Here is a 27428-nt window from a genome sequence, read left to right on the forward strand (position 1 = left end):
ATGATTATAGGGCTCATGTAAGTCCACATGCACAGCGGGCAACTTGCACTCTCCCCCATAGTCAGTTGTGCCTAAAACCACTTAAATTAAAGGCCGCTCCTTGCACTCTTATGTAGTTGTGATCAGTGCCAATTGGTCCTTCCTGCCTTCTGTTTCAAATCAGGCGCTGCTGCCCTTATTGACACAGGGGAACCCTGGAGTTAACGCCACCTCCTGACAAGGCTGTAACACCAGGGTTCCCTTTGTGCCCTGTATCAGTTGCACCAAAAGAATCGTCACTTGCATGCTGGACACTGGAAATAAAGCCAGTAAATACCAAAAATAATGCCAGACAGAATTATAAAATATTTGGTGCCCAATATACTACGAAGTGCATGCACAGTTATATCAGTTTTGGTGAACTAGACACAACTGAGGTAGGCGACAAGAGAATCGCCCATTTCTGTCTGCAATAAAGCCATAATTCTAGGGAAAAAAACACTTTGATTGTGCTTGAAATTCTAGTTTGCTCACTGAACTTGCTGAGGAAAATGAGCCCAAATGTGTTTTGTAGTCAGTCTTGTTTCATCTAATCAGTAGCAGGCAAGTCAAAGCTGTGACCCTCCAGCTGTTGACACCCAGCCCATGACACCCAGCTTTTGGCAAATGCTGTTTAACAGAAGCTGGAAAGCCCCAGGTGCTGATTTGTAGGTAAAAAGTATAGACTGTGTAAGAAAGGTGCTGATGCATGAATGAACACAAGGGGGCAGCATAGAGACCTGTTTGAAGATTTTGCTAAATACAGGTATATTCCATGCGTCCATGTAACAGATTAACTGTATCTCTTTCAACATCTATCAGGGTCCACCCCCCCCCCCAGCAGGAAGCATATAGTCTCCGTTTGATAGCCCTGCAGCCTTATGCTGTATCTGCTACATATATCAGTTATCAATGTCTGAAAACACTACATTTTCTTAATCATCATCTTATTCCAATATCTTTGCTACCAGACTTGTTAGACTAAAGGCTATACACAGGCAGATTTAAGCTGCTGAATTGAGTCCTTTGAACCAATTTGGCAGCTTCTCTGCCTATGTATGGGCCCCCCCCCGATAGACCTCTTCGATTGAGATCTGGCCGAAAATCGTCCAGGTGTCGATTAGACAGATTTGATTGTCCCATTGATTTGATTGTCCTCAGTCCGGCAGGTCCTATACCCGTCACAGTAATCACCTTAGATGGCGATCATTAGGATTACATGAAGAAACATCACTATAGCAGCATCTGGATTTAGTGAATGTCCTAATGAAACTCTTTCTCTTCTTTTTTTATTTAGGAATACTCTTCACCATGTTGGTATTTGGACCAGCCTGTGGTTTTATCTTGGGCTCCTTCTGTACTAAGATCTATGTGGATGCCTTTCTTACTGACACAAGTAAGTTTCATATAATTGCAATGCATCTATTATTGTGACTGAGGGCTCTGTTTAACCCCACTTGCAGTCTGCAAAGGGCAGGGCAAGAAGGGACCATCTTTGACCAAATAATTTTTGTAAATAGAGAAAATATCCATAGGCTTTGTGATCTGCACAAGTACCAGCATGAAAAGTGTGAGGTTCTATGATTGTGTAGTGTGTTGGGCCTGTATGGTACAAACTGATAGTCTTCTTCTGCTTCCTCAATATATGTCCCCGCTTTAATGTCTGTTTTGTTGTAGGTAAGCTGGACATAACGCCTGATGACCCACGCTGGATTGGAGCCTGGTGGGCTGGTTTCCTTCTCTGTGGTGTCTTGCTCTTCTTTTCATCGCTCCTGATGTTTGGTTTCCCACAGTCCCTTTCCCCACGCATTGACCGCTCAGAGGAGAGTGAGCAAACCATGTTGCCTGACACAGAATATGAGAGACCCAAGCCTAGTAATGGGGTTCTCAGACATTCCTCAGAAACGGAGGACGGCACTTCTTGTTTCCAGCAACTTAGAGGTATTTAAAGGCACCATATACTTACAAAATTTATATTATTATCTTAGAGCTTAAGGGTTTATTACTGGAGTATACCAATAGCTTTTTCTGTAATTGCCTCAAGATGTGAGTAAATCTATTTGCAAGATTCTCTGTGAATCAGTGAAAGTCTGCCCATAAATGACACTGGAGAGCCAAATCTATGTGATAGATGAGGATCTGTGCTTAATTTAGCCTGAAAAGCTGCAGACTTGGCAATTCATTTCTCATGGATTCCCTTGTGTCTAATTAGAATGGGCATGGACCCATGTCTCCAGCTACATTTTCTGTTTTTACCAAAGTTCTAAGCTTCCTTCTTCCTTTCTTCCATTTTTCTGTATGATAAATACCATCCATCCACTTCCACGTTGGCTGAATGGCGCACATGGTATAAATGTGTCAATGCCAAATTAAAGCCACATACACAGGACATGAGAGCAAACAGAGCTATGACAAAGGTATGGAGATGTTTGGAGAGTCACAGGTAGGGGGCACATGTTGCTTTCCCCATGATTTTATTGAGCTTCGCCACAGATGGCAGTTGAGCTGCTGCCTGATACATGCTATTAATGGCTCTTGGTGCTGATGTGAGGTGAGCCAGGTTGAGCTGATTTTTCACATCAGTTTTCACCTTGAGCCCAAGTAATTCAAAGCAGATTATATGTTGCAAAGCAATAAATGACTTTTTTCAAAAATCTCTCTAAAGGTTCAGTGCCAATTTGATGTGCCCTGGAATTTCCTTTTGTTGATTTCATACATTATCCAGACAATCAGATCTGCTGAGAGGGAAGTGCCCACCAAGGGAAAAACAACACAAACACACTTCGGCACTGAGCAGCGCTGACTACACTTAGGCATCTTAACCTAAAGAAATTAAGTACATTTACTCTGAGTGATGCTATGAGCACTTTTTCCAGTTAACAAGAATCTACTAATTTTAGTGGTTTCCAAAACATTAACCATTTCAGGCATCTTTAGATTGCTAATAGCAGGCTTTCAGTGCTAAAGCTATCTTTGTAAGACAAAAGGAGGTAATTTATAATCCCTGGGGGTACACATGCAAGAGCAATAGTGCACTTGTGCCCTCTTTCTCACTGCAGGATGAAAAACCTCTTGCTTAATGATGAGCGTTGTACCATGAGACTCTGTTAGCCCTGTCATTCTACCTACCTACTTGCTAGGGTTGCCCCTCTGCAGGCTTCTTTTTTCCGGGCAAGGGGTAGGCGGTGACATCACAGGGGGTGGGGAAGAGGTGTAGCAGTGACATCACGGGGGCGGGGCTATGATGTTGGTGATCGGCCAATCGCTGTGTCAGTCTCAGTGAGTCCTGAAATTACACTGCCTAACTACTACTACTTGTGGAGATGCCATAGAACTCAATGGGAAGTGTTACCTTTCCATTCAACAGTGGGTTACTCACAATGGTGTTGTGGCTGTGACAAATCCTGGAAAAAGCTGCAGATCTCTTGTTGCAGCAACTTAAAATGATTGTGATTAAGCCACTTAAATCTGCACAAATTTCTCTGGGAAAAAATATGCAATTGCAATTTTGCATCTAGAGTAAGGAGACCCACTCTGATTTCTATACAAAGCAGAAAGAATCATGGGAAGGAACACCTAAAATTTCCATTTACATGGAATACCCTTGATGGGTTTCAAGCATAGCCTGGGCAGCTACTGATCAGGGTTTTACCCTTATTGGGGCTCATTTGTGTAGTGCAAGGTTTTCTGTTCAGTATATCTATCAAGAAATTGATAATAATACAAAATACTTCACTCCTCTGTATCTTCCTTACTTTTAAAACTTGATTCCTTGTTACCTCACCTATTTCCTACCACACCTTTTCGAAAAAGTTACCAAGAGCGTAGTTTTCTTTCACCCCATATTAAAATAAGCGCGTCTGAATCGGGGATACCTTACAGAGTAGCAGCAAGTACACTATATAGAAATACTGTAGTACACAAATGAAACAATGTCTTCTAAAACCCAACAAGGATTTCATAATTGTTTGATAGATAGGCAAATATTTGGCTGGAATGTCTCACCATATTTTATTTATAATCTTATTTTATCCTGTTTTTTTCCCTTGCTGTTAAATACAGCTTCACAGTCTTGGAGGATAGGTTTAACTCCCACTGAGGTTTAAACTACTGCGAGAATACACAATGGAGCCTGTAATTTCCAAGTCCTAACCCCCAGGGAACTGTAAGGAATAAGTAAAGGAAGAGAGAAAGAGGATGATAGTGACAGTGAAAATTCTCTTTGTGACCAATTTATACTGTTCTACATTTTATGCCCATGAAGGGTCACTGGTGGGCACAGAGGGAGCCCCTGGGACATGGACTTCCCAAAGCAACGTACAACTGCGCAAGTTTCCGTGATTTCACTGGATTTAAATCTTGTTCTTTCATTGATTGGTGTCCAGTGATGAACCAGTGGCCAGGTTCTGTTTATATTTCATAGTTCCTTAAGAAAGCACAAAAGGTACAATCATGAGTACCAGTTCTCCATATAAATACAAACAATTTTTATCTAACCTTTTTATATGTAAATAATTAAGAATTCTCCACAGCTACTCCTTAGTGCTTGTTCTAAAAACATCTGTGTCCAGGGTCTGGCTGTGCTCACAACCTAGTACAGCGCTGGTGGGCACAAGGCAAGCCCAGTAGGCAGTAAGTACAGGGTGGCCTATGCCCACCACTACTCCCTAACAGTTGCCATGACTGGTGGTGGGGGGGGGGGTGGTGCCAAAAATGGCTACCCCCTAACTTGCTACTGCTTGTTGGAAGAGCAGTTTTCTGCTGATAGGAGCACCGGTATCTGGTATAAGTATCATTTTACATTTTTTAAGAATAATACTTTAGTTAATCTTAATCTTAGTTGGAAAAAAGTAAACACAGTAATAGTAATGATTCCCTGTTCTAAAGAAGAATTAATTGAACAGATATTTGAGAATATGACCTAATTTCAACAAAGAACTGTGTTTACAGAAGCAATCAGTCACCTTCACCAAGGAAATGGTCTAAAATCTGAACACAGCTCGTGCCAGTCCCACTAGGGCACACTGTGTCCAGTATTTTCTTTCATCTGTTAATTTTATCTTAAACATTCGAGGAAGATTTAGCTCCATGTTATAAGACTGGGTGTTTTTTTGAAGGTTAGTCAGCAGGTAGCCACCAAATGACACAGTAACAGCAGGGTATCACTGGGACTAATGAGGGTTTGGCTCATAACTTTTCCATTTCTAGATGATGACAGTAAAACGATGTGTGGATCCTCATTACTGTAGCACCCCAAGGATCTGAGAAAGTCTATTACTTGATATAGATATAGCCGGAGATTAGAGCTGTATCCCTGTTTTCAAAGATTGGATGCTGAATCAGGAACTATTAGCGGATTATTTTTCTGCAAGCTTCCAAGTAGTTTTTATTGTTATTATTTGATGTAATATCTAGTATGTTATGAATTAGATTTTGTACATTTACTATTCGCTTCCTGGAAAAAGTATTCTATGCCTTAGGATTACTTGGAAAATGCTCTTGTAACACAATGTTTTTGTATATTATTACTATTATTATTATTATTATTATTATTATTAACATGCATTTAGAAAGCACCAATATATTTCACAAAGCTGTATAACAGAAGGGTTTATACATAAAACATTCATATACTAAAAGACATAAACAGGGCTTTGCTCATTAAAGCTTACATTTTAGTCATTGAAGCTCATTTACTAACAGTGAGCAAATTTGCACCCCATGAAATCCAATCACATTTTTGCTTTCATTATTCTTCCTGCAGGTGACTAAACAAAGCTACTTACTAATTGGATGCTGTGAAAATGTATCTAGTGTTAGTAAATTATTTTTGCAGCTGGGCAATTTTGTACCAGTGCATTATCCCATAGCAACCAAACAGCAATTTGCTTTCATCAGTCTACTGCACGAAGAAAAACAATTGCAAATCTTTGATTGTTACAATGGGATATTGTGCTCTACACAACTTCACATTCTCCTTTGTAACTTCATTTAGGAAAACATTATTGACAATTTTAAATGCTTTTTATTTGCCAGTTAGACGAGACTATGCCGATTTCAGCCTCATAGAATTAGAGCATTAGACAGAATTTAGAGCATATTGTACTAGGCATTACCCAATAAGCTTCAGTGCCCATGCATGTTGCAGTATTGAAATTTTGCATACTCTCTGGTTCTGCTGGCTGCAGTGATACTGATCTAACATTCTGACACAGTTGTGTAACATAGACCAGACCCCACTTTGGCATTAAAGACTCATACAGAGCATTGATTGCCAAGAGGCAAGGCAGTGTCTGAAGGCAATTACACTAAAGTGCAAGAACTCTGTACAACTGACTCCCCAACAGGCCCAGACTGGCAATCTGTGTATTCTGGCAAATGCCAAAGGGGCTGCTGGAAGATGCCATAGACAGTCACTATTCATTGGCCTAGTGGGGGCTGTTTGGGCCTCTATTTATTTAAAATGCGAGGGCCTACTTTGAATCCCAGTCTGAGCCTACTTCCAAGCTAAACTCAGACATGAGAGCTACTGAAAAACTGTCTCTCATCAAAAGAAGCAATCTTAGCAAATATTGGACAGAATGGCAAGTCTGGCTAGATGGCATACCCAACTAAAATAGTATACCCTGTACTTTCCATAATGGTAATGTTTCACATGTATGCTGAAACATGATATCATTGTAAATGTGTTTGAATTGCTTTACTTACTATATTGGAGGAGAAGCAGAATATACTGTAGCTGTAGTATTGCGTTATAATGTTCTGCCCTGTGTAATATGTTTTGCTGTTGTTGCTCCATCTGTTGCACACAACAAAAAGTATCATGGCTGTAGTTTACTGTATTTTAGACAGTCCCTGATTTGTGCACAAAGATAATATATATAATATATATAACAAAACATAATTAGACTTATGTAACACTTTTCTCCAAGTTGCAGAGAAAACGCTTATACCTGTACCGCCATATGCCTGTAGCTAATGACATCAATGGCACCCCCTGGTCACTACACACATGGCACAGATATTGGCAGTATTTATTGTTGGGACCAAGTCTGTCACTTGTGCTTAGTGACAGGTAGGTGCCATTAATGTTACTCACTACATTGACAGGGTGGTATCAGGCTTTATTGGTGCCAGTGGAGAAAACACCAACCATTAGTTTTAGACATGGTACAGTATATGTTTTTTTAAGTCAGTAATGGTTCTTCATAATGCCAGGGAGCAAGTTTCTAGAATTTACTGCTTTGGAACTATAGAGATCTAGCAATGTCCTTCATTTTGTTTATATCTTAAGTAGTCACTCATTTCTTTGGCCTTCTTTAACTGGAAATGCGTCTTCAGGATGTGATATATATGATATGAAATCTTATATGATGTCCTGCTCTATCTTTATCACTGCAAATATATTCACCTTGTTACTACAGATGACAGATGATGGATGTTGTAAAAATTAGAAGATGGTACAAATTCTATTTCTGACCCTTAATACTGTAGGTGAATTTCAAAAGGAAATATAAGATGTTCCAGATATAAATAATATGAAACCTCCACTGATGACATCCATGTATCCCAAGTTCTTGATATTCAGCCGAATGCCTCAAAGGCCTTGTTGACACTTCATTGAGATAAATGTTAAATAGAATAGATTATAACATTCAATTCTGCATGGAATTAGTCCCCACTTATTAAGACAGAGCAGAGCAAGCAATACAAGATGCCTTTCATTTCAAGCTGTGTTATGATTAAAATAATTAAGATGTTTACCGATGTAGAAAATTTGATATCTGATCCATTAACCAGATTCCTTGTTTCTGAGTAATCACTTAAGAATTTATGTGCACGATTAGGCTCTTGAAGACTAATGGGGTTAAGATACGCAGGAAGGAATTAGGTTACCACAGCAGGTATTTTATATGGGAGTGCAGTGCAGAGGTAGAAAACCTTGGATACACCAATTCTTGTTCCAGTTGACTGGATGCTAGGAGTTGATGGTGTGAAAAGCCTGTTGTGCCTATGATTGTATATAGGGTGTTTAGTCTATGGAAAATAATTAGAGTAGGCTAGTGAAGACGTTCAGCAGAGCTTTTATATGGATATAGTACAGCGGTGATAACATATACCCCACTGAGTAACAGTTGCAAGTTACTGGTACCACGTTCTAGCTAATTTTCTTTTTCATTGCACAGGTCTGAAGTGTGGTTATATCTTATTATTGCATCACCTAATGCTGGGAAACCCACTGCTTAAAATCTGCTCAGCCCTGTTCCTTTACCATCATATTCCAAAAAGAAAAATGGAAGTGGATTAAAAAAAAGGGATTCCCTGGTGCTCCTTTTAGCTGGTGGCTATCCACATTTCTAATAAATATTAAATGGCAACCATAAGTGAAATCACTTGTCACAGAAAGCCCCTAAAGCTTCAATATCAGTGCAAGCATGGTTTTTTTTGTGAGCAATAAAGCATGAATAAGGGCTAAGTTTTGCTATTAGGCAGCCTCTATGCACACTATCAGCTTACAGGGGGCTTTATTTGGTAGTAAATCTTGTGTTTATTCAACCAAAACTTGCCCCCAAGTCAGGAATTCAAAAATAACTACCTGGTTTGGGGCACGGAGAGCAACATCCAAGGGGTTGGTGAGCAACATGTTGCCCCCCGAGCCACTGGTTGGGGATCACTGGTCTATAGAATTCTGTGGACCTCTTTTTCTGCACGCGTATTGTTTTCCTTTGCCATGGTTCTTTATAAGTAACTTTCGGCCTGTCCTTGGATTGTTTTTTGTTTTTGGAGGCAGTGGAAGAAACCATGATTGGTTGCCATAAGATACTGCCTATGGGCAAATTTGCCCATAGGGCCACCACACACAAGAGTAGCACCATTATGTTTTATGACCTGTGTAATGGAAATTTTTATTTTGAAACTGCTTAATTAGTGTTAAATGTATGCCCATAAACATTATGGAATATATGATAACAAAAATAATAGGTGGGGCAAAATACAAGTTGCTTCACCCCACAACCTCCCTGCCCTTTCTTTTCAGTGATTCCCATTATGTTGTATGACCTGTGTAATGGGAAATTTTATTTTGAAACTGCACAATTAGGGGTAAATGTATGCCTATAAGCATTATGAAATATATAATAACAAACAACCTCCCTGCTCTTTCTTTCAGTGATTCCCAAAGTGACCAAGCATTTGCTTTCGAATCCTGTGTTTACCTGCATCGTTCTCGCAGCTTGCATGGAAATCGCAGTGGTTGCAGGCTTCGCAGCATTCCTGGGGAAATACCTAGAGCAGCAGTTTAACCTGACAACTTCTTCTGCCAATCAGCTGTTAGGTAAGATCTCCCCACACCCCTCATTGTATTTATACATGGTAATGAACCATTCTCCTTATCTTTATATTAAGTTATTAAATTCCTGTAACTGATAGCATTGTGTTAGTATCACTAGTAAAAGAGTTATTTCAACACACCCTTAGCCCACCTTGTTACTTACAGCTCCAACATTCCAACCAGGCGCAACTTATGAGAACATGAAGAATTTAGGCATTTCATTCATGCTGTGCTGGGGTGCTGCCATCCTTCTCTAGCCTAGAGTACTGTTCATAATTATATGCCAGCTTTTAGAAATATTGCATGCCCCCAGCCCGGCATGCCTGACAGAACCGGATCGCTGAGCTCTGGTTAAATAAAACCATGTCACAGAATTTCGGTGGGGCTTAAAGAAAAACAAATAGCACCTCTCTTCTTTACTAGTGATATTGCTGCAGTATTATCAGTTATAGAAACATGCACAGTATCTCTTAAATACAGATTATGTTGAAATTTCTTCAAAATTTTATTTTGCTATTAAAGTTATGCCAAACATTTGTGTAACATTCACATACAGACCACAGTCATCATCCAGTACATTTGGCATAAGTAAAGAGCTTCTGTGCATTTTTCATTTTCCATTATTTCATCTTTATTAGTTCTAATTTTTTTTTGTAAACCTTCTGTTCTAGTATAGGTTACTTCCCCCAGTACCACTGCCAGTGATAACTAATAAAGCAGTAAAGCTTCCACTAGCTAAGGTCAGGGGTCCCCAACATTTTTTACCCGTGGGTAACAACGCAAGCATAAAAGTTCCTAGGGGGTGACCAGTAAGGGCTGTGATTGGTTATTTGGTAGCCCCATGTGACCTGGCAGGCTCTTCATGCCTCCAAACTTGCCTCCAAGCCAGAAATTAAAAAATAAGCACCTACTTTGAGGCCACAGGAAGCAACATCAAAGGGTTGGCAAGCAACATGTTACTCATGAGCTTCTGGTTGGGAAACACTGGCTAAGGGCATCTTTTAACAGGCAAGGGGGGCAATTGCTTGTTTTTATATAGCAGAATAGTAATTATAATCTGATTGCTTTCTGTGTTTTTTCTTATCAACCTTTTAATTAGTCTTCATTTTTTTAAATTATTTGCCTGTTTTGTCTGTTTCCAGGTTTATAAATGGGGGGTCATGAATCCTGGCAGCCAAAAAAACCCTGTTTCTCTGTGAGGCTAACATTGTATTGCTATTGCAGCTTTTTGTTACGTATCTCTCTATTTAGGCCCTTTCCTATTTATTTTCGAGTTTGTCATTCAAACACTACCCTAGCAACCAAAGAGCTGCTGAAATTCCAAAAACTGTTGAACTAAAAGCTAAATCATTTCAAAACCACAAAAAATAACTATGAATTGCAGAATTGTTTTAGATTATCTTTGCCATTAACCCCTAATAAATACCCTTGTGATCATTGCAGTGTAAGCATGGCTTTAGCGTGGTGGCATTAGTACATGACTTAATATTCTCAGGATATTTAGATGTAGATGTAACTTTATGCAAGCAGTGTATAGCCTTTGCATTGTGCTTTGAGATATGTAAAAATGATACAAAGGTGTTTTTGCTTTTTTCTTAGGAATGACAGCCATACCCTGTGCCTGCTTAGGCATTTTCCTTGGTGGGCTTCTTGTGAAAAAGCTAAGCTTGTCTGCTTTGGGGGCTATCAGGATGGCCATGCTGGTAAACCTTGTGTCCACGGCATGTTACGTGTCCTTTCTCTTCCTGGGATGTGACACAGGCCCTGTGGCTGGAGTGACTGTTCCCTATGGAAACATGTAGGTTACATAGTTCTTTCTCTCTGTTCTCGCTTACTCATCATTGTAGAGCATTCTGTCAAATGGAAGTAGGTGGATGTATATTACTTTAGCCCCTTCTGTACCATTGTTTCTGTTTGTGTGAGGATACCTTGGATAAAGCAGGGTATTACAGTCTGATTTCATAAGCAAGTACACATTTTGCTATATTTGTGCATGTAGATTTTATTTAACAAGTACTACACTTTAAAATCCATATGCAGTATGATAGTAGTGTTATAAAGCAAGTTGCAGTGGTCTTCTCATTTTGTTCAGTGTCTCTTGGGGGTAAAGCCTGATATCTGTTTGCGAGGGTTTAGTTTTCCCAGCAAACAGACAGAACATTGTTAGCCACAATTAAGGGCTTGAATAAAAACAGAATAAAATCTCAGAAATAAACACTGACATTTCCATATAAAAGTACTTTTCCCTGGTGTTACTGGCCCTTGAACTAATTTTAAGGCTACTACAGCCTCCAAGATAAAACCATACAAAGTTTAAAAAGCTTTGTGTAAGAAGGGCTTCTGAAACATTAATAAGCATTTATTATAATTAAAGTTAGCATAAATAATTTTATCAAATTAGTGCATCCTTAGGCAGAGATGAATAATGAATCCCTAATGATTCAAAAGAGCCCCCTTAATTATTATAAACCTACTAAGGGTGTGTACCCATGGGCATTTTAAGTTGCTTTTATGCGTTCTGCCACACTGCAACATGAGTGGTAATTAATTTCTTTCTGCCCTGTGGGTCTGTACTCATGGGAGCAGACAAATACACTAAGTGCAGAAAATATAAAACTTGGTTTATTTTTCTGTTTTCAGTATTAGTGTATATTCTGTTCGCCCACGTACCCATAGTGAGTGCCAGGCAGGCCACGCACCCTAGGCAACCTGGACAGTTACCTCAACCGCTCACACATATGGTGATGATGTGGGTTAAGGCTAGGAGGGCTAGGGGTTGGTGATGAAGAGGTACGGGTCTAGTGACCACCACTGTTGTGCCCTAGGCATGTACCTTTTTTGCCCGCCCCTCTTGTCCACAGGGCAGATAGAAATCAGTTGCAGTGCCAGGCATGGAACGCCTAAATGGCCACATCCATCAGGAGAAACTCAGCATAAATAAAAAAAGGCTACATGCCCTTATTAAGAGAACTGAATCAGTGTCAGGTTGCTGACATGCAGGGCTAGAACTGGGGGTAAGCCTTTAGAACTGTGGTGGGGAAAAAGAGCATGCATAATAGGTCAGCAGTGCAGATTGAATGGCTGAGGGACTGAGGACCAAGAGTTGGGGTGAGGTTCAAAGTTGAATTACCAGAATGGGGGTGGGAGGGCTGACAGAGAGCTGGTCTAAGTGATATTGCCTTGGGTGCAAGTACTACTGGCCTGGTTCTGTTGCCATAAGCAGATTTAACAAGGCTGGTGACTACCAGGTTTACAGATATCTGAGTGATATAGGTGGGGTTGACTGACCAAGCACAGGACAAAAATAAATGGCAGAATTTTAACACAGAAAATGGTTCTGCATTACATCTATGTAAAGCACAGATCGCACTACAGAATTCAGAGAAGACAATTTCAAGACAATCGTTTGAGTTGGTGGAAAAGAAAACCTAATTAATTCCCGTGAAGCCAAAATTGATCCTTATGAATTATAGAACCCCCCAAAGTTAAAATCACTAATGAAAACATTTCAGTACATTGTTTCTGTATTAAGTTAAAACATGATGAAATTCAATATCTTTGTTCTTCTCATCTAGCTCTGTCCCTGGTGCCTCTGTGGAGCGATACGCTTCCTGCAACACTGACTGTGAGTGCCAGACTGACTCCTTCACTCCTGTGTGTGGTGCTGATGGAATCACATATCTGTCTGCTTGCTTTGCTGGCTGCACGAAAATGGTGAGCTCACAGCAATAAAGCATGTACATGAAGTATGTGTCTATGTTATATACATCTTAACATTTATTCCATTTGCTGATGAAGGGACATGTTGGTCATTTGCACTGATAAAGTATTATTTTTGTCTGAGTGTTTGGTGAGTGCAAGTGTTTCATTCAAATGGCATATATGAATCCTTAACAGAAGCGCCTATATAATACAATTGCCAAGCTAGTGCCCATTGAGCAATGATGTTTTATTTGGATTTTAATAATTTCAAATGTCCCCAAGAGATGACATAATCCCTTTAAACAGTAATTAATGAATAGCCACCTATGATAGAAGATCATAGACAACTCAAAACCAATACAGATAAAAATCTGGGCCACAAATAATCCAGAGCATTGGTTTTCAAATATGTGCTCAGTGCTAACAGTGCAGCAAAGATGGATAAGACACACATTCAGCTGTGTGATTGATTGATTGACTAATATTTTATACTCAAAATAACAGACTAATATAGTTACTGACCGATCCACCTGTGATATTGACTAACAGAGGCAGCAGGACTGTTTAAATAAATGGCGATAGGACAGGGGGCCACCATCAAACTTTTCATTTGCTGTAACGTTTCCATGAAGTTTCCCCTAGAAATGGTGAACCCCTCATTTTATGCCAATCCACACTCACCAGCACACCCTGGCCTTTCCACTCTGTTCCACCTGGTGCACAGTACTTGGAGAGACTTCGGCACTCTCCACCACGTTCTAAATTGCACAAAAAATTGAAGTCCTATTGTGCTGGTATTTTTGTGCAGTTTGGAACTCATCAGCCTAGCTATTGTAAAAATATCCCCAAGGAACCAGTATATTATGGGGGGCATTCAGGTTTTTTTACGCCAAAATCCAATTTTGACACAGAAAAAAAACACAATTTTTGCAGTATATATATATATATATATATATATATATATGCAACAAAATCACAACAAAGCCAAATGCAAAAAATGCCATCTAAAACCAGTTCATGTAGAAGTCAATGGCAGATATAATGTCCCTTTTACAGCTGGAAGATCTTTCTTTGCTTTGTGGTTTTAGACGTTTTTAGGGTTTTCGGACACTGGCTTTTGTATGACAATACGAAAAAACTGCGGTATTTGTCACAGTTATCGCATTTTTTCCATTACTTTTTTTCATTCAAGCTTTTTCAATAGGGATTTTTTGATAATGACATTTGTGGAAATGAGTTTAGTTGCGGTTTTCAAAAACTATACAACCATGTTAATAAAAGGGCATCTAAAAGTTGGTGTATGTAGTGACCAATGTCACCAATGTGTTCATCTGAGGTTATGTGATCAGCGTTTGAAGTGGGCTCCTATGCTAGAGGATTTCCTGTGCTACTCCTTGTGACCCTACCAAAGTTTTACTTAAAGGGCTGATTTATCAAAATGTGAGATTACAGCTCTCTAAAGAAAAAATCATCCGCCTAACTTTCACCCATTGATAAATACACTTTTAAGTATCCCATAGGAATGAACAGAAAGTAGGTGAATTTTCTGTGGTGAGCTGTAATCTCACATTTTAATAAATCTGCGTCTAAATGTTCCTGTATTGGCTGCCTTTCTGCAAAGTGCTTCGAAAACTGTACAGGTATAGAATCCATTATCCAGAATAAAATAATTACATTTTTTAAAATTGATATTCTTATTCTCTGTAATAATAAAACAGTACCTTGTACTTGATCCCAACTAAGATATACTTAATCCTCATTGGAGGCAAAACAAGCCTATTGGGTTTAATTAATGTGTAAATAATTTCTTAGTAGACTTAAGGTATGGAGATCCAAATTACGAACAGAGATCCCTTATGATCCCTTAGCATTCTGGATAACAGGTCTCATACCTGTATATAAATGAATCCCCTATCCCCCACTACTGTTGCTAGCTGATCCACTGAACTACTGAGATTCCCCTGTGATACTGACCGATCCAATTGTTCTGCCGTGTTATCCATTTTTATTGCTGACAGATTTGTCAATAGCACAGGTGGAAAAGGAAGGCTCTATCGCTATTTTCTTTCCCAAAGTTCAGTATATTTCCCCAAAAATTCTAGTGTATTTAGGTCCATTGAACTCCTGCTCAACATTTTGTACCAAAAAAATGTTGAGACAGATTTAAAGTTGCACACAATTGTGCCAGCAATGACATGGGAGAGCCACATATGGGATATATGGGTAAGTGTTTAATTTTGATTTATTTTGTCCCACTGTTTTAGTGCACATTATTGTGTTACACATAGCACCCTATTTACATTCATAGATGGAACCAATGTATTTGGCAATGAGGCAGTTTCTTTGCAACTGCTTTGTGTGTGGCATTCTAATATGTGGAAACCTGGTTACATGCACAGCAGTAAATTGTTCAGACTAAAATTGATTCAATTTTAATTGAGCTTAAATGTATTTGACTGTATTTTTATAAACTCTTATTAAAAGGCAGCTTTACTACCCACAGGCAAACAGTATTGAAAGAAACGAAACTATTGTGGTCAGTCCACAGTATAATTTTTGGCCGAAATCCCACTAATTTGAATTATGTCTCTTTCTAACCTGTAAGTGCAGAAGTACAACTAGCTCATTTCAAGTACAGCATTAGCCTAAGGAAGCAATTTCCTTCTACCCATGTCTCATTATTACTGAGGGAATTACAGACCTGAGAATAAAACCTACGCTGATTTACTGATAATTCTTTTATTTCCTATTCATTAAAGAATCTGCATTCATCGACACACTATATTCCATTATGGCCTGGCATATACCTAGTGTAGATAGTGGTTTTCATTAGTGAGCTTGCTAAAGAATTGAACAGTACACTGAATTTATTCTATACTGGCACATCTCGGAAACAGACAATCCCTAGTTTTTCTGCTTTTGAAGAAGTCGGCAGTTCTTGGCATAGCCTAAAATTGGGCCATTAAATTTTAACTTCCATTAATATTTCCTTACAATGACAGTAAAATACAAGCAGAGCATGCTTAGGGGCATATTCATTAAACATTGAGAAAACGCTGCATGCAGTAGAATTGCAAACCTTTAATATAGTTTATATGAACAGGAAGGGGGTTTGATAACCCTATGAATTTTTAAACCTTCTAAGTGTTAGGTGCCTTCTTCTTCTGTAACATTTCTTCCATCAGCAGAGACATTCTCCATGGCAAGGGAACCCAATACCCAATAACCTGGGTATGACTTCTAGATGTAGAATTAAATAAGACAAAATAAGGGTAAGGGTCTTTTTATTATTTCAAAGATTCTCTGGGGCAAGAATATTCAGCTAGCAGAATTGATGCGACAACGACAGCTAGTGGCCAACAAGGCTGTTCATTAGGTGTTTAAGGAAAGAATACTTATAGACAGTCTTACTATGGGATGCAGTTTATCCACATTTGTTTTTGAGCTGATTCCTATGCAATGGGGGAGTTTCTTTATGTCTCTTCATGTGGCATTGCTTGCAAATAATCAGGCCCAGACTGGGATTCAAAATAGGCCCTGGTATGTCAATTACACAGAGGCCCAAACAGCCCCCCAACCAGCCCCACAGTGACTGTCTGTGGCATCTTACAGCAGCCCCTCTGGCATTTGCCAGAATCCACAGATTGCCAGTCTGGGGCTGGTGTATATGTTATTTGTGAATGTTTCGCCTCAAACAAATTAATTACTCAATACTTGTAGATAACTGTCTTGTCCTTGTCCTTGTCTTGTCTAAACATTTTTATTCTTCATTTTGATATGTAACTGAAGGATAACATGTTTACTGTCAGATTTATCAGCTTAACCGAGAAATAATTTTGTTTCATTTGTGAATACAAGTTTTATAGGTATGAATTCTAAATTTCAAAAGCTGGAAGAGAAATGAGACCATCTGCTGAATATCCAATGTTTCTGTTTGCCATTTTATTATAATTTTCACAGAATGGCATAACTAGAATTTACCTGGTCCCATAGCAAACTAATTTTAGTGCTCCCCAGATGTTGGCATGAAGACATTCATTCATAAACAAATCCTGAGTGGGCCTTTTACATTTCCAGGGTCCTTTGCAATAATTTTGTCTGCTTCTTGTATAATTATGCATCTGTCTTTAAATGAAACATTTCATTTTATGATGTATATTAAATATCTGCATTTGCATTAAAATGGATTATGCAGGCTATAAGGTGATTTGATTCTTGAGGAATATATAGCTAAAGAAAGAAAAACATTGGTTTGCAGAAAATTGCCTCAAATGGCTCTCAAAATCTGTAGAAAATCAAAATGACACCGGTGGAACACTGACTGACCGGTTTGGGCATTCCAGGGATTATAGTAGAGTAGGACTTGGGTCTTGAGCTTTATTTTCCTCCTACCAAGCTGAACCATCACTAGTGAGGATCTCCAGTCTGTTGCTGAGCATTAGGTATATGCCAGTCTATGTATGTACAGGGCTGAATAGACAGGTGAAAAAAAGTTGTACTAATTTACAATGGGTACAATTACACTGGAATTGTGTTGACAAAGCATGGCAAATTGCGACTTTGTCTCACTTAGTAGTAAACTAAGGGAATATTGTCCAGTTCTCCCATTTAATGGAGGATGTATGGAGGATGTACAGTCTAAAGGACCGATATCGGCAGCTGAAATCGTATGGCCCATGTATGGCCACCTTTAGAGTGCTGATGACGGAGTATAACTGCTATATAGCTATACCCAAAGTCTGCTAAAGTTGAAAATTTCTTCCATCTCAAGACATTATTCTCCTAAATCTCACTCTTGTATCCAATATCAGCGATAAAACTAATACTGAAGACAGAGAGGCTAAAAAATAATGTTTATAAAGGCAGATGTAAAACTCCATTTGTTGCCAGTAAAGAAGTTGAAAGGATAAATAAAATCACCCTATTACAAATAATTCTGCAATCACATCGTAATGGCAAGACACTGGTGATTATCTGTGTGTCCTGCAGAGCACTGCTTTTCATTTACATGTCAATAGGTTTCCTGCAGAATTTCAATGATTTGTGACTATTTAATACACGATTATATGGCAGCAGTATGACATTAGTATATTTATCAGCTTTTATCATGTTAAATTATAATCTGGCAAGTTTGAAATGGAGAGCACCCTAAGGTGCAAGGTTTCAGAAGTATTGCCCTTGGGTGAGGAGCTGTCTTTCCTGCATTGCAGTCACATTTTGAATAAGCAAATTGTTGAATAAAGCAAACTGCAGAGAATTCAAAGGACAACTGATATCTCACCAACAAGAGTTGGTCAGAGCAAGTAGTTATTATTGTGCCCTCAAATAAGAGATTCCAGCTTGTGCTCACAAAGCACCTGAACCAATACCTCCTTCTGGTGCCTCCACACATGGACCAACCCTGTATTTATTGCAGCATAGTGTTTGGCACTATATATAAGGTGAATGTCTCAATAATTATGGTGGGACAGAAGCAGTCGTCCACCTGAATGCTTTTATTCTACAGATCTTAAAGTAATTATCCTTTTTGCACTTCAGGAGACTTCTCTGTTTTCCTGCCATGTAGATTATAGTCAGTTGTAAAAATAAAATCTTGAAACAAGAAATAAGGCGAACAATTAATTCACTCATTCTAAAGATAAAAAAGCAGTGTACATCAAGATTTATTAATATGTGGTTAATTTAAGGTTACTGTAGGTGTAATAGGTCAAAATGGTCGTACTTTACTGCATACAGTAGGTCTTCTCAAGGTCTAGTAAAACTGTAGACAAGCTACAACAAAGCACACAAAAAGTGAAATATAGTGCAGTATGTGTGTATGGGCTTGGCTTGCACCCTTAATATAGTGCATGTGCATTACCAAAGGAAAAAACTTTCATTTTAAAGTGACAGTACCATAAAAACTAGTTCCCCTATGTATGTCAGTAGTTATTCTCCTTCACAAGCCACACAGTGTGTCAGCCTACTCTTAACATAAGGCTCATCAATAAGCTCCAATGGGAGATGGGACGCTCCAATATTTCAGTAGAATGCCATTAAGGAAGGGGATACTCCAATATTCCATTAAAATCCTGTAACGGTCATATGAAGAGATAAAACCAAATCTACAGTAGTGCAATAAATTTATTAAAAGGTTATAAAACAACCAAGAGGCTACTTATAAACATCCAGTAAGTACAGTGCATTTAGAAATGCATTTAGAAGTTCATAGGAGCATCTCGCCCCTGGAACAAGTGTATTGGTGCAGAGAATGGGAACAGTCCGACAGACACTGCTTTTATTAACAGTTACATTTAGAAATAACCTTAAAACCATTGCCTTTTTTAAATTAAAATCAGAAAGTTTCTTAGAATCACATTCTTTTCTTTTATTATGCATCAAAGACTTAGGGCGGAGGTCCCCTTTCAAATCTATATCATTCGATAACCTCAAGGCTTGGAAAGGACAACACTTGATTTACTAGGTCCTTAAGCCCTGCACTTGTTCTTCCTTCCCCTGTGGAGAATGCGGCTGCATTGGGATTGTGATTGGCAATTAGTAATGTCAGTATTAAGCCACCCTGCCCCATTACCCAATGATGCATTCCTGCAGGAAAGGAATGACTTGCGGAACTTTTAGGGTAACAGCTCATTGCTTAGTGAAAGATAGTTTATTAGTCCTTCGTGTTGGTTGCTTATTGTAAATAGATAAATGAAAGGGCTTAGAGAAAAGAATGTGCCTCTGTGGGGTAGGAAGCACATGATTTAAGTAATGGGTTTCAATTGCCAGCCCCCCAGAAAGCTTTTATAGTGAATGGACAATTAGAAGAATATTTTAGGCTTAGTGCCAGGTTTCAGGTTTTATATTCAGGAAGCAGTGAGGTGTTTAAAGCTCTTCCGCTGTTACTCAGGATAGGGAGAGCATAAAGGCAATAACAGTAATATATTTATTCACCTAGCCTTTAGAAGCGCTACATGGACTAGAAGTAAGGCTACAAAGAATAATAGAAGGGGTTAATTGGCTTTGAGTACAGGGCACTTCATTAGCAATCAACAGCTTTACTTGGTAAACTGCCTGCAAGTGACAGCAACAAATATACATGCCCAGGTAGCAAATAATAAATCATGCGCATAACCTCTGCACTATGTGTTTCATTTAGAATCTGGCTGGCTGCTCCTGTCTCTCTTCGGTCCCTGTGGAGAATAACACGGTCGTTCCTGGAAAATGTCCCAGCCCTGGTTGTCAAGAGGCCTTTCTCACATTCCTGTGTGTCATGTGCGTCTGCAGCATGATAGGAGCTATGGCCCAGACGCCGTCAGTTATCATTCTCATCAGGTGAGAAGCCAAAGCTGTTGAAGTGTCCGCTGGGCTTCTGCCTTGGAAATGCACTGTGCTGCTTATTGAAATATTGGGAAGCTCCGCCTCTGCATTATTTGATTTAAATGCCTTTTTATTGCTCTCCTAAATCAAGAATTCACAAAGGAGGCAAAAGATGAAACTGCTACTCCGTGTCTTTGGATTTTATGCAAGACATTTGCAGTGTTATTAATATACATGCGGTGTGGTTTGTTAAATTCCAGGGATCAGATGGATTTTACTAGTTGTGTGATGAAAGGTATTTTTATGGTCTGCAATGTGTTTCATGCCCTTGTGCAGTGAATAAGGAATAATGTACAACATTTGGCATGCCAGATAACTACGTGGCCCAGTTGGATGTACTTATTATCTGTGTGATTAATTTGGATAATTGAGAGGAGATACAGTTTAAGATAAAGATATTTGAGAGTAGCTTAAGAAAAATAAAGCACCGTCCTGCTATGAAATGTATTTTTATATTATTTTCATATAAAGTAATGTAGCTCCATAAGATTACTGGAAGCATGGTTATCACTTGTCTATTACTTGTATAGTGTAGTGACATGGCAGAGCCTTATCTCTTAAGTTTTAAACCTAAGGGTGAAGACACACAGAGCTACTAGTAGCAGCTACTTTTTCATGGCTACTAAACTCCAGAAAATACCCTGCCATAGACAATACTGAGAATTTCCTTTGCTAAAACACACAGAGAGACATTTATCAGTAAATGACCAGCATTGTCTGTTTTAGTAGCCGTGAAAAGTAGCTGCTACTAGTAGCTCCATGTGTCTTCACCCTAAAGAATAAACTATCCTCTAGTTCGATATACAATGGTCATAGTGGGAATATACTGTATATCCAGTGTCATATATTTGTCTGTCTATATCAGTGTCTGGTAGTTTTGATTTTTACTAGTTATAAAATAGTGGGTCGGTTTTAGAGAATTTAGCTGGATTCTCTCATTTTAGACCTGATCTCTAATTTGTAAAGTCTCAGGAATTCTGAATTACAACATCTGAAATTTGTAGACAAATGCATTTCGCTTTGTCTTTGCCAGTGTCCTTGACCATAGCGAGTGGCCTAGGTGACCACTTTAGTGGGGTCTCATGTGATCATTCTCAGGGTAATCTTTTCCTCTGAAGGGCCAAAAAATCCAGGGCCCAGAGTAGGATGTTAAAATGCAAAGTGTGACCTTTCCTGTCTCTGCATTTGCCTGTCACCTATTGAACTAATAAAAAGGGACTGGGGCGAGCAGACGGGAGAATGCTGTGCAAGCTGAGTTCTGCGCAGCTGTGTGTATTGCTACAAGAAGATTGAAATGAATCACTAGCCCAGTGGGACGCGCTGAAAAATAAACACGCTCAAATTCAGCCCCGACAGCTACAAAAAAGGCACAGTGTTTAATTTTTACATGACTAGTGCAGACTGTAGTTTGGCAGATAAATGAACAAATCTTGGGAATACTTGGAATGTTTCAGCTTTGGGGTATAATCAGGCGACATAAACAACAAAAACTCAGTCTGCCTGTGCAAAGGCACGTTAGTAATGTGGCCAAATTTTTCGCTCTAAACAAAACTGGAATGTGTCTGGAGACACATATAGCAATAGAGTTAGGCAATGTAATATACAGTATGCTAAGGATATGTTCAGTGTTCTGGCTAAGGCAGGGGTTCTCTAGTAACAAGCATATCCGTTTAACCTCTTTCCTAAACCAATTACCAGCAGCAGTGAGCATCATTATCATCTTTATCATGTGTTAATAAATATACTGCCCTACCTGCCATGTAGCTGCCATAGTACGATATGCAATTTATATGTTGTTATGGGGAAATGGGCCTTAGCTATAGGTATAGGCAAGTTTTTTACACAGCCTTATACTACTCACATCTTCACTTCCCTCAGGCTTATACAGGGTTTCAGTCAATCCCTAACAGCAATTATCAGGTTTTATAATATAAGGTAAATTGGCCATTCCACCATTATTTAGTTATTTATAGAAATAAACTGTATGGGGATTTTAGTGAGATAGGAGATAGCGCTCCTCCAGCAGAATCCTGCATTGTAATATATTTTTTTTTAAAAAGCAAACAGATTTTTTTATATTTAAAGTTGAAATTGGACATAGGTCTAGATATGTTCTTAAGGTGGCCATATGTTCTCAAGGTGGCCATACATAGTTTCAGTTTTTCAGGTGCCCCCATGTGGCTTGTGCTCTGATAAACTTCAGTCATGCTTTACTGCTGCACTGCAAGTTGTATAGGTGCCACCCCCCTCCCTTTCTCCCCCAGCAGCCAATCACAGAACAATGGGAAGGTAGCAAGATAACAGCTACCTGACACCTGCATTGCTAAAAAATATTCCCCTGCTCCAAATATGAGAATAGCACTTAGGGCTCTGGCACACGGGGAGATTAGTCGCCCGCGGCAAAACTCCCTGTTCGCGGGCGACTAATCTCCCCGAGTTGCCTTCCCCTGCCATCCCATCGGCGACTAATCTCCCCGTGTGCCAGAGCTCTTAACAGTAAAGCACCCAAGGCCCAGGCACAATGACCTGAAGTGACTGCCTCATACCATCTAATAAAAAAACGTATTTGTCGGTATAAGAATATATGGTAGAATGAATTTGCAATGAACACAGAGTTATTAAGTAATAAAAACTACAACATTAAAAACCATAACAGAATCCCTTTACGTTAAGCAGAAACTTAAAGACTGGTGTCCCATCTTTACCTATACAAGACAGGTATAGGACAGAGCCCTCCGACTCTATCACCCCAAAGTGAACTTGGGGAAAATAAAAATAGAAGGACAAACACAGACTAATTACAAACAAAGAAGCAAGCATAAATATACCACAATATAAGGTCAGAAGGTCCTGCCTTTTACACTGCAGTAGTATTTGTGCTTTGTTAGAAAGAGAACGCTGCCTCACTTACAGACATACTAATACTCTAAAAAACATCTATGAGAAGAGTAAAAAAGCTTGATAAAGAGTTAATTAGGCTCAAAATGTTGCTGTTACCTGCATTGTGATAATAAAGGTATTTGGAAGAGTAAAAAGGCTGCTAACCCTATTCAGCTACAGAGCCTGACCACATGATACTTCTCTTTTACCATTTTTCCTGGCTTTGGTCCATTCCAAGGGGTAGGCAAGGTGCGGGGTAATGGGGTTTTTCAAAGGGGCTTGTTTAAAAACCAAAACATCAGCTTTTACTTGTACATACATGACATGGCAGTGTAGTACTTCTCATGCATTAAGTTTTTGGTTCCCCCCTTACAACTGAATTGCTGCTGCCTATGATTTTGAAATGTTGGAATGTATGCCATTGCATTCCCTAGCCCTCCAAAGTAGATGGCCCAACCTTAATTACAAATTCAAGAGGATTCTACAATGTCAGTCCTGCCTACCAGCAATATGTTGTTGATAACATCAGAATGGCAGTTATAAAGCTGTTCTTATCCAGACAAAATGTGATTAATGCCTCCAGTGGTGATTGGATGAACATAACACAGGAGGCATGGGGAACAAAAAGCAAGCAGGAATCCCTTGCATTATGTCAACATTATTACATTAACATTGAGTATTTAGCAGAAACAACTGCTTTAAGTTTATGCTTCTAAAACCCAGACAGATTCACAACCTACACCCTTCCATTCAGATTCTGGCAGTGAAATAGTTAGCGCTGATACCTAGTGACTTGCTGCATAATGGCAGCCCAGTATCATTAACTAAAGTCTAGACTGATTTGTTTCCAAGTCCCAGGGGAAGAAAGATGATTACATGGGCGTTGTGGGCTGACATATTCCCCATTCATGCTGTAAGCTTCTGCAAATCTCCTCTTATGAAGGATGGTGTATACCTGCCCACACGATATTTCAGACCACGTTAGCTGGGCTGATTCAATAGAGATTTGCAATGACAAAGCCTTGTCAGTGCTTCAAAGCTCTTCCATGCTGACATTTCACTCAGGATTTCAATGGCTTCTATTTGATTCGCTGCAGGCCATGTCGTATTATATAGCTGCTGTTATTATTATTATTGCTGCACTTACCAAATTCACAATACTTTGCAATTTCCAGATATATAAGGGTGATGGAGGATCATGTACCTTGCTGTTAGAAATGTTTATCATGTATATTGGAGAAAGACTTTGAGTGACAGAAACCTATCTAAGAAAATAGATTTTAATTTCCTGTCTTATCATTAGATAGGAATAAAAGGTTACATCTTAGAGAAGGTTATAATGTAATCCTTGTTTTAGGATATATTTTAAGGGGGGGGCGCAAATTGGCTCGAGGCTACAGTAAGAATTAAATTGGGTATCCAACATTATATTCTACATGTTTCTGGTTAACTGACCCTTTACAAATTTGCCCAAGTCACTTTTGATACATGTAACTATATGTGTATCTCCTGATAACATACATTATATTCCCCATGTATTCTGTATCATTCATAAACGCTAAATCTGCACTGCATTAAATATTTGAAAACATTTAATTCGGCCAATAAGAGACTTATATATGTTCAGTTTACACTGCACAGTGTAGTTCAGCAAATAGTTTCATTTTGTAAAGGCAGCTATTATGTTGGATCCTATTATAGTAACAGTTACAGCCAAAAATATAGGTACTTTTACACTTTTTTTCAAATAATGCACCACAAAAAAAAAATGTTGAAAGTAGCAATGCTAAGCAATTCACATATGTAAATATAAAATAATTAATAAATCTTTTTCAAAACATAAATCCTAAAATGAGAGGAACAAAAGGAATGCCAATTTTTAAAGCTGTAAAAAAAGATTTGGTTTTGCAAGCAGATTTTTTTTAATTTGTTAGTATATTCACTGGTGATGAGTTGCCGGTCCCTGCGGTATAACAAACACACATCCAGCCAGTTAGAATTGAGTGTGTGCATCACACTGAGCAGAAAGGAAAGACAAAAGCAGAGAACTGGCTGAGGAGGTGAGACAGAAAGTTGTAAGAAATCATGGACAATCTCAAGGCGACATCTTCATCATCAGTTCTGCTGCGTGCCATGTTTTTAAGTAGGGGCCCATAGCACTGTAGCCAAGCTCCCTGGATGTGGACACAAGAACAAAAATTGATCAAACATTGTTTGAATTGTAGTAAAGGAACCTTGTTCAACTGACAGACTAGCATATGTTCAAAAATAAGGTGCTACTGCTTCAACTTACTCCATCCATCACTGGCTGAATGAAAGGGGGCTCTATGCTAGTACACCCAAGAAGACATAAAAACCCAAATGAAGTTTGCTAAATACACCAGAGCAAGCCACACTTCTTTTAGGTGAATGTCCTGTACACATCTCTTTGCATAGGGGAAAAATCAAAGTCTTCAAAGAAACAAACACCATCCCTACAGTCACACTTGAAGAAGATTCTGTGATGTCTTTTTCTGCCCCTTGAATCCGAGAATACCAAGGAATTTTGGAGTTTAAATACTGGAGGTATCTATCACTGAGACAAGATCTAAATTTCATTAAACAAGAGACCCGAAAACTGCAGCTGTGAGAAGGCATGTTTTAAATCTGAGAGAACTGGAGTAGTCTGTGTTAGAAGAGTCAGTAGAGAGATGTAGAACTCATTTAAGGCTTGACTTCAGCTCTTCTTTCCAAATTGTGTCCTACTAAGGGGCACATTTACAAAGATACGATTTTTTTTCTGGGCTTCGAAGTAACCATGATGCCTTCCATGTCTAGCTTTGGACGCCTTCCATAGGACTCAATGGTACTCAGATCAAACCTTGCAAAAAGATAGCCCCAAGGAAAGTGTAACCAAAGCATTAACGAATTCCGAAATGTTTGTATTCTTTGCGTAAAATATGTTTTTTTGCGTAAATTTAATGAAAACCACGACAAAAACTTTTCGCATACATTTCGAAATGTTCTATAAGTTAGAAAAAAGTTGGAAAAAATACGAAATTATCTCAAAATTGCTTAGTAAATGGGCCCCTAAATGTTAAGTTTGTGTCAATACTTTTGGGAATCTGATCAGCTATTATCCTGGCTTCAGCTTCAAACCCAGTGGGTGAGCTGTAGCCTATAGGATAAACCCATGTAAATGGGATTTTTTTAAGAGTTTGGAATTCACTCCCAGAATTCCTTTTGTTTGCTTTTGTCTGTATGAGGCAGTCTCCTCAACCTAATTTATTTGTTTGTCAATACTTTTGTCATTCATTTTTTGAAAGGATATTTAAAGTTCTGAATAGAGAACATGTACTCGTATTAGTGAAACAAGAAATTGTGCAGACCTGATTTTCTCAACTTCAAAATGTATTTTCCAGTTGATCAATTAATTTTAGAGAAAAAATGCAATGGTGCCAATATTTTTGGTTTACTAGTTTATAGAACCCACAGGCACACTACACTGTGATATTTTCTGCCAGGTTGTGTGACATAAGTCTTGATTGCCAATCCTTCCCCACCCCTAGCTAAAAGGGCAGTATAATGCACTTTTAAGGAGGTACTGTGGATGTATCATAAGAAAAGAGAAATATTTTTAATACATTCTGCTAGGGTTTAGCTTGCAGCAGTGTCACAAACAGCTGGTAGCAAACAAGGAATAATCACAGCAAGGTATTTGTGGTTTATAGTTGTGGAAAGAAATTACATTGCTTAGCTAAAAATAGAGGAGATTTGTAGCAGGACAAAGCACAATTGTTGCGGGAGAAACCAGCAGAATGTAAAACATTAGGCACATCCTCTGCTTCCTCTTGCTGACATTTCCCCAAACCACATGCTGTGTTATATGATGGAAATGGCAGCACTGAAGGGAGTTTAATGCAGGATTTCAGGGTTTTAGAAGCATCGTACTGCATTAGATGTGTTTGCATATGTAAAATATGAAAGGATCTACAGATCTAAACCCTCCATAAACTCCCACTGCACCCCCCTTAGTCCTCTAAAGTAGATGGTGTCCATAGTAGATAGCCAGAAACCTGATAACAGAAGCGAGGGAATTCACCAGTAAGTGCTTATCGGAGCAATGCTACTTATCTTGCATCTTTATCGTAGAGATTAT

General features: G+C 38.9%; 1 protein-coding gene across 1 annotated transcript in view; it reads left to right on the top strand.

The window, feature by feature from the left end:
• The window catches only part of slco3a1 (solute carrier organic anion transporter family member 3A1), a 155650-nt gene that overhangs the window by 116737 nt on the left and 11485 nt on the right, over positions 1-27428 (top strand). The window contains exons 3-8 of the mRNA XM_002933314.5: positions 1316-1414; positions 1696-1959; positions 9188-9352; positions 10949-11147; positions 12925-13063; positions 20190-20365. Of these exons, the coding sequence (XP_002933360.2) occupies positions 1316-1414; positions 1696-1959; positions 9188-9352; positions 10949-11147; positions 12925-13063; positions 20190-20365 (1042 nt within the window). The remainder of the gene's footprint in view (positions 1-1315; positions 1415-1695; positions 1960-9187; positions 9353-10948; positions 11148-12924; positions 13064-20189; positions 20366-27428) is intronic.

The sequence above is a fragment of the Xenopus tropicalis genome, chromosome 3 (genome assembly GCF_000004195.4).
Source record: "Xenopus tropicalis strain Nigerian chromosome 3, UCB_Xtro_10.0, whole genome shotgun sequence".
In the NCBI taxonomy this organism is placed as follows: Eukaryota; Metazoa; Chordata; class Amphibia; order Anura; family Pipidae; genus Xenopus; species Xenopus tropicalis.